General features: G+C 38.6%; 1 protein-coding gene across 11 annotated transcripts in view; it reads right to left on the bottom strand.

Moving 5' to 3' along the window:
* The window catches only part of PEX5L (peroxisomal biogenesis factor 5 like), a 227,097-nt gene that overhangs the window by 74,107 nt on the left and 139,962 nt on the right, over positions 1-13,028 (bottom strand). For all 11 annotated transcript variants that reach the window (XM_027061376.2, XM_053221185.1, XM_027061370.2 and 8 more), the window contains 3 exons: positions 9,585-9,779; positions 5,729-5,852; positions 4,726-4,822 (listed from right to left, as the gene is read on the bottom strand). In XM_027061376.2, coding sequence (XP_026917177.1) covers positions 4,726-4,822; positions 5,729-5,852; positions 9,585-9,779 — 416 coding nt within the window. The remainder of the gene's footprint in view (positions 1-4,725; positions 4,823-5,728; positions 5,853-9,584; positions 9,780-13,028) is intronic.

Raw genomic sequence — 13,028 nt, 5'->3', positions numbered from 1 at the left:
CTTCCTGCTGTTCTTGCCCTTCTGCCTTTTCTTTGCTCCTTTCTTCTATCTTTGCTTCCTTCCTCATTGGTAGCTCACTCACACCTCATTGGTGTGCTGTCAAGAGGGAAAAAGGGATGTTGGTGTGGATCCTGCACTGTCTTCCAACAAGCAAAACTACATAGCCTACCATCTAATTGTTTCTAATAGACATAAGGTCTTGATACTTCTTATAACTGAACTCCTTTTTCTAATTTTTTCACTGCCTTACTTGTAGCTTTTGGAGGGTTGACATTCAATCACATTTGCTGAACTGAAATGGGCTTAAATGCAAACTATTAGTATTGCAGAGAGTAGAGGTTCAGAATGAATTTGGGAGGGAGGCACAAAATTGTGCATGGCCTCAGATCCGATGGCAATCCTAATTTATCTTACAAAGCTTCTGGAAGAAAGTGATATTCTTTAAAATCCCTTAACTCATCTTAATCCTAGAAATGTAAGTAATAATCAGGGACTGCAATGAGAAGGGAAATAGATGGTTTGTGAGTTCTCTCGGGTGAATAAGCTTGGTGTAGTTGATATGAGGTGGCTTGTGGGTAGGAACAGGGCTTTAGAAGCTGATGGGTGATTTGAAGACTGGCTCTTCTTCCCTTTGCTACTTCTCTTTAAGGTGAATTTCTCATGTGAGAAATGGGGATATTAATTTCCAAGATTATTGCTAGAATTTCAAATAATATGTTTGAAATATTTCATTTATACACATGAGGTGTGTAATAGGACAGCTATTAAGAATGCATTTCTGTTTGTATTGCTCCTTTAAGAATTTAGAAAACATATCTGCACTTGTATCTTAAAGTTACAATTGTTCAGGGGTGCCTGGGTGGCTCAGTGGGTTGAGCGTCTCACTTCAGCTCAGGTCATGATCTCACAGCTTGTGAGTTCAAGCCCCACGTAGGGCTCTGTGCTGACAGCTCAGAGCCTGGAGCCTGCTTCAGACTCTGTGTCTCCCTCTCTCTCTGCCCCTACCCCTCTCACGCTCTGTCTCTGTCTCTGTCTCTCAAAGATAAATAAATGTCAAAAAAAAAATTAAAAAAAGTTGCAATTGTTCTGGTTTGGGATACTGCCAACTTGATGGAATTATGATTATATGGAAGGAAGCATTTTCTATGTGGAGGTCAGCAAAATCAGAGAGCAGCATAACTATGACTAAGTACTGGAGAGCCTGGTTCCTGCAGCTTCTCATTAAGTCCAACTTCAATTGGCAAGAACCCGTCTTGGAGCTATCCTTCCAGTGTCCAGACTTGGCAAAGAAATGCTTAACTGTCACTTTCCAGCAAAAGCTGGGTTCATTTTCTTTTGCCCCACCTCTATCTCAACCCACTTATAGAAAAAGCTAATTTTACATCATTACCTGTGTTTTGCCTCAACATTTCAAGCGTTTTCTAATTTTTCAGATTTCTTTAAACAATTAACTTCAGGGAATACTAATTACACGGTTGCGTGTCAAGAAACTTTATTGTTTTATTATTTTTTTTAATTTTTAATGTTTATTTACCTTTGAGAGAAAGAGAGAGAGAGAGAGAGAGAGAGAGAGAGAGAGAGAGAATAAGCAGGGGAGGGGCAGAGAGAGAGGGAGACACAGAATCCAAAGCAGGCTCCAGGCTCTGAACTATCAGCACAGAACCTGACATGGGCTCAAACCCACAAACCACGAGATCATGACCTGAGCCAAATCTGACGCTTAACTGACTGAGCCACCCTGATGCCCGGAAACTTTATTCTTAAATACATAGAGATTATATCATTTATCATAATCTCCTGCCACTGATTAGTGTATTCAAAACACTATTTGAAAGAGAACAGACTATGCTTTTCCTGTTCTCCATTTTGAAAAGAAAAGGAACTGATATAAGAATTCTCCATTTTCTTTGTGATTCTGAAATATAATTTTTGAAATATGATTAAAATTTTTTTTAATGTTTATTTATTTTTGAGAGAGAGAGAAAGAGAGTGCAAGAAGGGAAGGGGCAGAGAGAGAGGGAGACACAGAATCTGAAGCGGGCTCCAGGCTCCCAGCTGTCAGCGCAGAGCCTGACGTGGGGCTCAAACTTATCAACTGCAAGATCATGACCTGAGCCAAAGTTGGCACATAACTGACTAAGCCACTCAAGCGCCCCTGAAATATGATTTTTAAATAAAGCTTGCAAATAGCTCCTCACCTGTTGCCTGTTGAATCTAATTTATGTTGGTTTGAGAGAGAAGAAAACATTTCCTTGATTTTCCCATGAGCTATCTGTGTGATAGTGGAGCAGAAATAAGTTTTGGTAAGCTGCAATCGTTTATTTGAATAGTCTGCAAGCCAGTTTTAAGTTGAATTTTTATATCACCTTCATCATCTTATCTACCTAGAAAGATCATATATTTAAGGGCAGTATGTTTCTAACAGTTAAAACACCTTCCTGTCTTTTATTACAATTAGGTTAATCAGCCTATGCTCTTGCTGCTTTATTTGAGTGATTTAGTATTTCAGATGATTAAATTCCCCAATTCATGAAATTGTCCTTATTTAACCATATGGTAGACTTAAAACTAGGAGATTATGATTTTCCTAGTTTAGAAAAATCTTGAAAAGCATGCAGTGTTTTTAAAAAAGCAAATTAAGGGGGGGGTGCCCGGGTGGCTCAGTCGTTTGAGCATCCAGCTTCGGCTCAGGTCATGATCTCACTGTGAGTTCGAGCCCTGTTTTGGGCTCTGTGCTGACAGCTCAGAGCCTGCAGCCTGCTTTAGATTCTGTGTCTCCCTCTCTCTCTCTGCCCCACCCCTGCTTGTGCTCTGTCTCTCAAAAATGGATAAACGTCACAAACACAAAAAAAAGCAAATTAAGGGATAAATTCTTTACATATAATTGGTGAGCCTGTAAAGGATTCATGACAATTTATCTAGACAGAACTGTCATGGTGCATTTTAAATTATGTTTTGGAGGACAATATCGGGAATCCCACACAAATTTTCCAAAGCACATTGTGTTTGCTTTAAGGCACACCAGTGAGCAAGAGGAAGGATGCTGTGGTGGGATGAAATCAGACAACCAGCAGGAGAGGAGCAGTCATTGGAATAACCAGATAAATGCATTGTGGGTCTCCACGGCAACTGAGGGCCCCAGTTGATCCTCTGCCCCTCCAGCGTTGGGTAGAACACAGCCCACCTGTGCCAAATTTCCTGCTCTACAGAAACAAATGTTCCATTGCTACATTAAATTTTTCCAAGGATTTCAGGTTATGAAACAGTACCAATTACTTTAGCTGAATGTAAATCTCTAATGCACTTAATAAGAATGTTTCTCTAATAAATGTTATCAATTAAAAAATACATTTAGAATGAATACAGACAATGAAAATACATTTTTATGCTATATTTACAATTCATTAAGCTTTCTAGGTTTATTTGTTCTGGAAGTGAGCTGACTTGTTTTCCAGCAGAGTCCTGGAAGCAGTAATGCCCACTCCTCTCCAGTGAATGTTAGAAATGGGGACAGGAGTCGGTTCTCTTAGTGGTTGATTCCAGTGGCCTTCCATTGCCTCAACATTTCTTATCCGTGTCCTCCTGCTCTAGGCCGCTTACCAGTTCTGGGTGCATGGACAATTTTCCTAATCTCACTGTGTCTTAGTTTCCCATCTACGAAATAGGGGTAATAAATAAACTTACCTCATATAGCCATTTGTCAGGATCAAATGAGCTAACATGTATTATTAGAAGACTTTATCATAACAATCAATAATATTTGCTATTATCATAATTATCCCTTTACTTCACCTCACAGTATCTCTTAGTCTGATCTAGTAAATTCAAGAAAATTTCTCTTGCTTACTCCATCTCACTTACTTTCAACTAGATTGCAGAATGCATGAATGTGGACACATTTCTTAAGAGATCTTTGTGGTTTTAGATCAAGGCTGCATCCTTAGAGAGTGTTTGTGCCAATGAAAAGATTGAGGCTGACTTTGGCCTTCTTTGTAGTTTTACCCAAAGGAGAGAACTAGTTAGAGACAAGCCAGTTACACTGGAGTTGAGGGTCAAGTAGTGGACAGATAGATCCGGTTCATACCATACTTCCATCAGTGACTAGTTGGGTGTCTCAGAAAAAGGATTTTGACTTTACCAAGACTCTTTAAAGGATCCTTAAAATGAAGCTAATAACAATTCATAGGATTATTTGAGTATTGGATGTAACATATTAAAAGCACATAGTAAAGTTCCTAATACTTAGTGGGCATTCACAAATGGTAGCTCTTACTATTATAATTACTGCTAATACTGTAATTATTAATTCTTCAACATGAAATTTACTTTAATGTGACAGTCAGGATCCCGATATGTAAGTACCTTGGTCCACAGGGCATACATGTGAATGAAGAGTCAATAGGTAAGTTCCTCTTTTTTGTGTTTTGTTATATAAATTTTGCTAATACTGGAGTAGAAGAGATTTTATATTGCAAAACGATGGAAAAGTAAATGGTAGAACAAAGAAAAAGTGCTAAATATATAGTGAATTCGTTGAGACATGTTCCAGCCAAATAGACACATATATCATTAGTTGTCTCAAGCTTTGAGCCAGATTACTGAGAAAGCATATGAAATACAGAAAAAAATACTTCAAACTTTTTTGGGGGAAAATTTAAATAAAATATTTATGATATAAATTATCTATTAGAAAAGGTGGGTGGATTAAAGAATCAGCTTTGTGACCTGTGTTGGAGGCACTAATTCCAATTCTGAAGCCGACTCAGAGTTCAGGGCGCTTTTCCCACCACTTAGTTCTGGTTGAGATCTGTGTTCTGAGGACCTAGAGGGGATGAAAAAAGGAGATTACATCAAGAAACAAATTCAACTAGGAAGACAGTCAAGAAACTGAGTTAATTTGGATCATTGAGAGTCATGATAACAAAGCTCTCATCAGAGTTTTGATGAAAAAGAGAGCTTTTATATAATTTTACACAACCACGCTTGAAGTTTAAGTGGCTGCAGTGTGCTAGGCATAATCTAAATCTGATTGATTTAGAATTCAGTTCAATTATGTGCAAAAAGTAAATAAACGCAATCCCATTTTTCTTACAAACAGTTCTGCTTTATTAAAAGTATTTTGGGAGGGGAGTGTCTCACAGTGACCCAGGTGTGATTTGATCTTTACACAGAATTTGAAATGTCACCATAAGTGGAGATGTGCAAGGGGCAACAGGAGACTGAAACATGTTGCCCTTCAGGAAGACTTAAAAACATGGTAAAATTCAGGTGGCCAATTTTTCTCATGAGCATCCACAGATTGTTCTTAATTAGTGTATTATCTGACAATGATGATTAAGATAGTCAGAAAAGGTTACCTGTGTAACCAGAAACATTTAATTTAACTGCCATTCATGTAATATATTGAATATGCACACATATGTGCGTACATACATAAACCTATTTTTATTGATCGGCTCAGTTACACATTCAGAAAATTATCAACAAATATTAAAGAAATATTGAATACTGGTTATGAATCTACCAAAGTCATTATTGGTTGAATTTTTGACAATTCAGATTTAATACTTAGTTTTAGAAGCTATGATAACTAACATTGAAACATAGGGGGTTATACATGGCACCAAGTATTTGGATTGATTTAACTCATTGGCTATTTCAGTACATAGGAGAAATACCCATACAGTTGACACATCAATAGCTATTTTCTGATATTACAATATCTTACCATAAGAGTTCCTTTGATCCAGTTCTAGAAGAGCATGATTTTCTTTCTGCCATTGGATGCCCCTTGCTATTTCGATCTCCATGAAACTTAACATCATCCCATTTTTCCAGTTGTGTTTGAATGTCTATGAAGGAGATGGCAAAGGGGTAAAAGGACAGTGGAATATGAGATACAGACAGAAGAGAGATCAAGATTAAGAAGTTTTATACAAGTGAACTTCACTCAACTGATGCTCCTAAACCTAAGACCAGTGTTTTAAGGTTGCATGAAAATTAATTAAAACATGTGCAGCTAAATAGAAATGAGACCCATTAAGAAACATTGCTTTACTTATAGTTAAACAATCAAGTTCTTTTACCTGAATTTGTTTCAAGAGCTGTGTGCATTCTGAATTCTGTGTATGAGTCCATGGAACCCCCATGGAATGAACATATGGAGTACTATCCTACCTGCCTCTAGCTAAGGAGGTGACTTTGAGACACTTCTGGCATGTTTATAAAAAGAAATTCTGTTTATGCCATCCCTATCAAAATAACACCAGCATTCTTCACAGAGCTAGAACAAACAATCCTAAAATTTGTATGGAACCAGAAAAGACCCCAAATAGCCAAAGCAATCTTAAAAAAGAAAACCAAAGCTGGAGGCAACACAATCCCGAACTTCAAGATGTATTACAAACCTGTAATCATCAAGACAGAATGGTACTGGCACAAAAACACACTCAGATCAATCAACAGAATACAGAACCCAGAAATGGACCCACAAACGTATGGCTAACTAATCTTTGACAAAGCAGGAAAGAATATCCAATGGAATAAAGACAATCTCTTCAGCAAATGGTACTGGGAAAACTTGACAGCGACATGCAGAAAAATGAACCTGGACCACTTTCTTACACCATATGCAAAAATAAACTCAAAATGAATGAAAGACCTAAATGTAAGACAGGAAGCCATCAAAATCCTAGAGGAGAAAGCAGGCAAAAACTTCTTTGACCATGGCCATAGCAACTTCTTACTCAACATGTCTCCAGAAGCAAGGGAAACAAAAGCAAAAGTGAACTATTGGGACCTCAACAAAATAAAAAGCTTCTGCACAGTGAAGGAAACAATCAGCAAAACTAAAAGGCAACTGATGAAATGGGAGAAGATATTTGCAAACGACATATCAGACCAAAGGGTAATATCCAAAATCTATAAAGAACTTATCAAACTCAACACCCAAAAAACAAAGAATCCAGTGAAGAAATGGGCAAAAGACATGAATAGACACTTCTCCAAAGACATCCAGACGGCTGACAGACACATGAAAAAATGCTCAACATGACTCATCATCAGGAAAATACAAATGGAAACCACAATGAGATACCACTTCACACCTGTCAGAATGGCTAACATTAACAATTCAGGAAAAACAGATGTTGATGAGGATGCAGAGAAAGAGGATCTCTTTTGCACTCTGGTGGAAATGCAAACTGGTGCAGCCACTCTGGAAAACAGTATGGAGGTTCCTCAAAAAATTAAAAATAGAACTACCCTACCACCCAGCAATTGCACTACTAGGTATTTATCCAAGGGATATAGGTGTGCTGTTTCGAAGGGGCACATGCACCCCCATGTTTATAGTAGCACTATCAACAATAGCCAAAATATGGAAAGAGCCCAAATATCCGGGAAGATGTGGTATATATATACAGTGGAGTATTACTCAGCAATCAAAAAGAATGAAATCTTGCCATTTGCAACTACATGGATGGAACTGGAGGGTATTATGCTAAGCGAAATTAGTCAGTCAGAGAAAGACAAATATATGACTTCACTCATATGAGGACTTTAAGATACAAAACAGATGAATTTAAGGGAAGGTAAGCAAAAATAATATAAAAACAGGGAAGGGGACAAAACATAAGAGACTCTTAAATATAGAGATCAAACAGAGGGTTGGTGAAGAGGTTGTGGGAGGGGGGATGGGCTGAATGGGTAAGGGGCATTAAGGAATCTACTCCTGAAATCATTGTTGCACTATATGCTAACTTGGATGTAAATTAAAAAAAAAAAGAAAGAAATGAAAAAAAAATGAAAAAAAATCTGTTTAAAGAGATGAGCCTCACTTTTTTTTTTAAAGTTTTTTATTTATTTTTGAGACAGAGAGAGACAGAGCATGAACGGGGGAGGGTCAGAGAGAGAGGGAGACACAGAATCTGAAACAGGCTCCAGGCTCTGAGCTGTCAGCACAGAGCCTGACGCGGGGCTCGAACTCACGAACCATGAGATCATAACCTGAACCGAAGTCGGACGCCCAACCGACTGAGCCACCCAGGCGCCCCGAGACTCACTGTTAAAAGGAGGTGAGAAGAAAGTGGAACACTTTTCACAGGTTTTGTATAAACTGATTAAGTTCATCAAAGGAGTGAATTAATAATGGGAAGAGAAAGTAAAGATGCAATGGAGAAAGTCAAGAGAATGCTAGAACAATTTTTTTCCCTGTGGTTTAATTCTTACAGTTAAAGAACTTGGCTGGGTTCATTTTCATTAATAAGTGTGTGACTGTAAATAAATCACTTAAACAGCCTTGGGGTCCAGTTTTTTAATTTATAGAAAGATAGGTTTAATTTATAGAAAGGTAGGAGGTAGTCAATGTCCTCCATAGTTAAGTATTTTTATGACTTCTTCACAGAACATCTTCTTTTTAAAAAATTTTTTTTAACGTTTATTTATTTTTGAGACAGAGAGAGACAGAGCATGAAGGGGGGAGGGGCAGAGAGAGAAGGAGACACAGAATCGGAAGCAGGCTCCAGGCTCTGAGCCATCAGCCCAGAGCTTGACGCGGGGCTCGAACTCACGGACCGCAAGATTGTGAAGTCGGACGCTCAACCGACTGTGCCACCCAGGTGCCCCACAGAACATCTTCTTAAAAGCAGAGACATAAAAGTCTCATTTTTAAGTTTGTTGTGTTATATTGTTATGAACTTAATATATCCTTAAATAAGTGTGTAAATTTCATTTATTCATTTGTACAACTGACTAAACCTAGAACATATGGATAGTGAGGAAGTACTGGAGATACTTATAAAGTTTTTCTCCAAAGACAAAGGCCTCAGAGAGGGACATGGCAGGGGAGAGGGGACATGTTCTGAAATACTTGTCGTTTTGCTTTCTCCTGATAAAGCAGACCTTAATTTGACTGGTTGCATGAGATGAGTTAAGCTTTCCTTTTTCAGGAAGATGTACAGTAGAAAACAGGATGGGCTTTGACGTTAATCAGAACTAGGCTCAAATTCTAGCTCTTTCTTATATTGAGATCTTGGGCAGATTATTTAAATTTGAAAACCTGGTTCCTCACTTATTACAGAGTTATGATGAATTAATGGGCTAATACATGTAAATCATGCAAGCATAGTCCTGGACATTATAAGCCATCAATAAATGGTAGCTGTTATTATTGTATCAGATACATCCCCATGCATGTTACATGTTCTGGCTGGCTGTTCCTGGACCTTGTGTTAAAGTTGTTTTCTCTCTCTCTCAACTGGCTACCTCCCAATCTAGACTAAATTCTCCTAGAGAGCAAGATTCATGTGTTATTCTTACTTGTAACTCCAATGCCTCATATGGCACCTGCCATCTATCAAGAATTCGACACATGTGGGTTGAATAAATAAATGAATGAATCCACATCAGTTATGCAAAATTGAATGCCCCAACTGCTATTTAATCCAAGAACAAAAGTGTGTGCTGCCCATTTCCTACATGGAATTAATCTTTTCTACTCCTTTCCCATGGTTTTAATGTCATTTGTGGAATTTCCTTGTATTAAGGCAGGGGCAAGCAGCAGGCGACACATGCTATTACCTTACCTAAATCTAAGGATGAAGTCTCTGGGCCTCGGAGAGGCTGGCCTCTCTGCTCAGCATCCGCACTGATGAGTTCAGATCCATCAGCCTTTTTCTTGAGGGATGAGGTTTTCGATGAGGCCTCCAACTTCTTGGCTTTTGTTTGGGTTTGAGAGACAGGTTCACTCAGGTCAAGGAGGTCTAAGCCTGTGGTCAATACTATCAAAGATGGAAGAGGTTAAGATAAGCCCACTCACTGCTCTGAAATTATTTTTAAAAATAGGATTCAGTTGGGTGCAGAAGAATATTGTGGTCAGAAGTATGAAATTAAGTTAGATGACCGTTGATTTGTAAAGATGGTCTGTGTTTAGACTGGAAAGTTTGCAGTGTGTTCTCCTTTACTTGGCACAGTACAAACCCACAAAATAGGACTTAGACCAGCTTTACCAGGGATGAAAGTTTGCAAAACAGTTATGAGGAAGATTTGGAAAACTTTTTAAATGTCTTTGTGTTTAAACTTCAAACTACTAAGGCATATAGGATATAAAGGAATGTTATTAATCACTTTTTATTTAATTAAGCAGTTCAATCAGAGAACGGCTTGCTGTTTGGGCTCACACTAGAGAAGTATCTTATAATCCATAGTTGATGAATAGGTACACATGTTATGCCTTTGTTGTTTAATATGCAAATTTAAATTTCAACATAACAAGGCATAGAAGGGCTACACTTTAACTTCCCAGCAGGTTGATTACATTGTATTAAATACTCTAATGAAGACAGAAATAATCATTTGTTCAGATGCAAACTAGGCAAATGAGAATTAAAAAGGCAAGCTTTGTGACTCTTCATCCTCCTCTCTCTTACAGTGCAAGTAACCAGGGTTTGAGTAGCTCATTGCGAGAAATGGAAAATTACAATTAGGGAAGGTCCCTCCAGTCCTGCCTCTCTACCAGCTCAAGTACCGGAAGAGGCTGACTTCTGGCCTGGAATCACTTTACCCCCAGCTAGTTTAGGAAAGTCATCAAAGTGACAGAGAAATCCTTGTGTTAGCTCTTTCTGGCACTGTCTACAACTATGACTGAACCACTCCTTTTCTTTGATCTCCCAGCAGGTCCTCCTGGTAGGGAATGGATTTTTGTGGATATCGCAACATTCCTCCATCTGCTCCCCACTTGTACTCAACGTGGGTCAGACCTCAGTTGAACTCACAACCTGGGTTTCTTTAGTACCACTGTCCTCATGAGCTAACCACCCCTATAGCGTCCTTAGGATAGTTTGTCAAGCTGTATTCTCAATACAGAATTGAGAAATTCTCAGTTTCTGATTTCAATTACAAATCACAGTGATGGGATGTTAATGGTGAAGTGGGAAGACCTGACTCTACCACTGCTTAGCTGTGTGACTTGGAGTAAGTTTCTTGACTTCTCTGAGCTTCAGTTTCCTCCTCTGAAAAATGCAGAATTAATAAGTCTATCTTTTAGATAAGATGTGAAGATTAACTCATCTAATTTGTATATTGAATATGTGAAGTGCTAGGCATACAATAGGTACTCAACAAATGTTATTTCCGTTCTTTGGTGGCCAATTTGTGATGCTTTTCTTTTTGTTAATCTCCTCCTATTCTCCCTGTTGTTTTTCTATTTTGGGCAAGAAGCAGATCCATATGCTGACAGAAAGGGGGAACATCACTGGGAATAAAACAGAGAATGAGACAAAGATATTGGTTACAGAGGATGCTATGAAGTAAATTTATCATAAAATGGCCTGAGAGCATCAGTTTATCTCCTCTGAGTCTTCCGGAGGAGATGGGAACCCCCTTCCAATACTAAGATGCTCTGAAATATGAGGAGTGTTATGTGGCTAGCAAGAACCTCAACGTGAGGAGAAAGAAGTGGCTTTTAGAGGTAAGCCGCCTGGCTTGGTGTCTCAAATTTAAACATGGCAAGCGGCCAACATAGACTAGGATGTAACACATTTCATATTCTTTGAATGTTTAAACAGAAATTTCCAGGCCACTATTATGTTGGCAGAGATTCTAGACCTACTAAAATTTCCTTATAACAGAAGGAAGGAAGTGGGTAACAGTCTCGGGAATGCCATATATGTCTTTTTACTAATTGTACAAACAATTAGGAATTAGTCACTTGCTCCTACACTTCTTTTAGCAGTAAATTATATAGGACTTGTCTACTTGTATATAGGAAGTATATTTATTATGGAATAATAACTGATGGAGTATTAATTTAATTCTATGTCTGCTTCTCACCATTCAGAACAAATGAATTACTAAAAGAGTGAACCGCAAATTCAAACTTTGCTCAGTAACATTCTTTCCCTCTCCAAACTGGCCTGAGCACTTCCTGTGTTGGTTCTGAGCTCTGTGTTCCTTTGTTCTTTTCCCAGCAAACATGAAACAAATGCTTGGCACACACAAAAGGCCTTATTTGTTACCCACTTGATGAAGGGGGTGGCTTGGAGGTTGAATGGTAAGCTTTGAAGCTGAGAGAGTTCCTGGGGACTACAATTTCAAAAGCATACAAGGATGGATGCAGCCTTTTGCTTTCTGGAGGAAGACAAGTGCATTTTAGCAAGTGTGTGTGTGTGTACGTGTGTGTGAGTGTGTTGCATGCACATGCACTTTAGTTAATAGTTTTGAAATAAGGGTCTCACTGTTCCATCTGGGCTTCGAAGGAGGCATACCTTGGCATGGAAGGGGGTATTGTTCTGCTGATTTTTGTAACCGGATTTTAAAGATTCTCTTAGACACATTAAAGTTTGAGTTCCAGAATGTGTGTCTAAATGAAGATAACCACCTCTTACAGTGGATGTGAAAATGTGTGTATATGTTTATGTGAGAGAGAGAGAGAAAGAGAGAGAGAGAGAGAAACTAATAGACTTAAAAATGCTACGTTGCTGGCTTTGGAGATGGAGGAAGTGGCCACAAGCCAAGGGATTCCAGGTACTTCCAGAAGCTGGAAAAGGCAGGGAGACAAATTCTCCTTTAGAGCCTCCAGAAGGAATGTGGCTCTGCCGAAACCTTGATTTTAGGACTGCTGACTGACAGGATTATAGGACAATAAACTGGTGTTGTTTTTAAGCAACTGAATTTGTGGTAATTTGTTACAGCAGCAATAGGAAACTAATACAGCTTGTAGATCAGTGTCCATGCCAGGATGCAAACACAGGCCCTGTCACTCCCAAGCATGTGTTTGTTACCACTCCTCACTACACTTTATCTGAACCTGGAAGAAATATTGGTGCGGCTTTGATTATTTTTTTGGTTATTCCCAATCTGGCAGTTTGGGTAGTCTGAGGCAGAATTTAAATAGTTGGTAATCTCAAAAACTGCTTCTTTTTAAAAAAATTTTTTTTTACACTTATTTATTTTTGAGAGACAGAGACAGACAGCATGAGCAGGGGAGGGGCAAAGAGAGAGGGAGACACAGAATCAGAAGCAAGGTCCAG

This window comes from Acinonyx jubatus, chromosome C2 (assembly GCF_027475565.1).
Source record: "Acinonyx jubatus isolate Ajub_Pintada_27869175 chromosome C2, VMU_Ajub_asm_v1.0, whole genome shotgun sequence".
Classification (NCBI taxonomy): domain Eukaryota; kingdom Metazoa; phylum Chordata; class Mammalia; order Carnivora; family Felidae; genus Acinonyx; species Acinonyx jubatus.
Note: the sequence above shows the minus strand (reverse complement) of the source record. Positions and strands in the feature narration are given on the sequence as shown.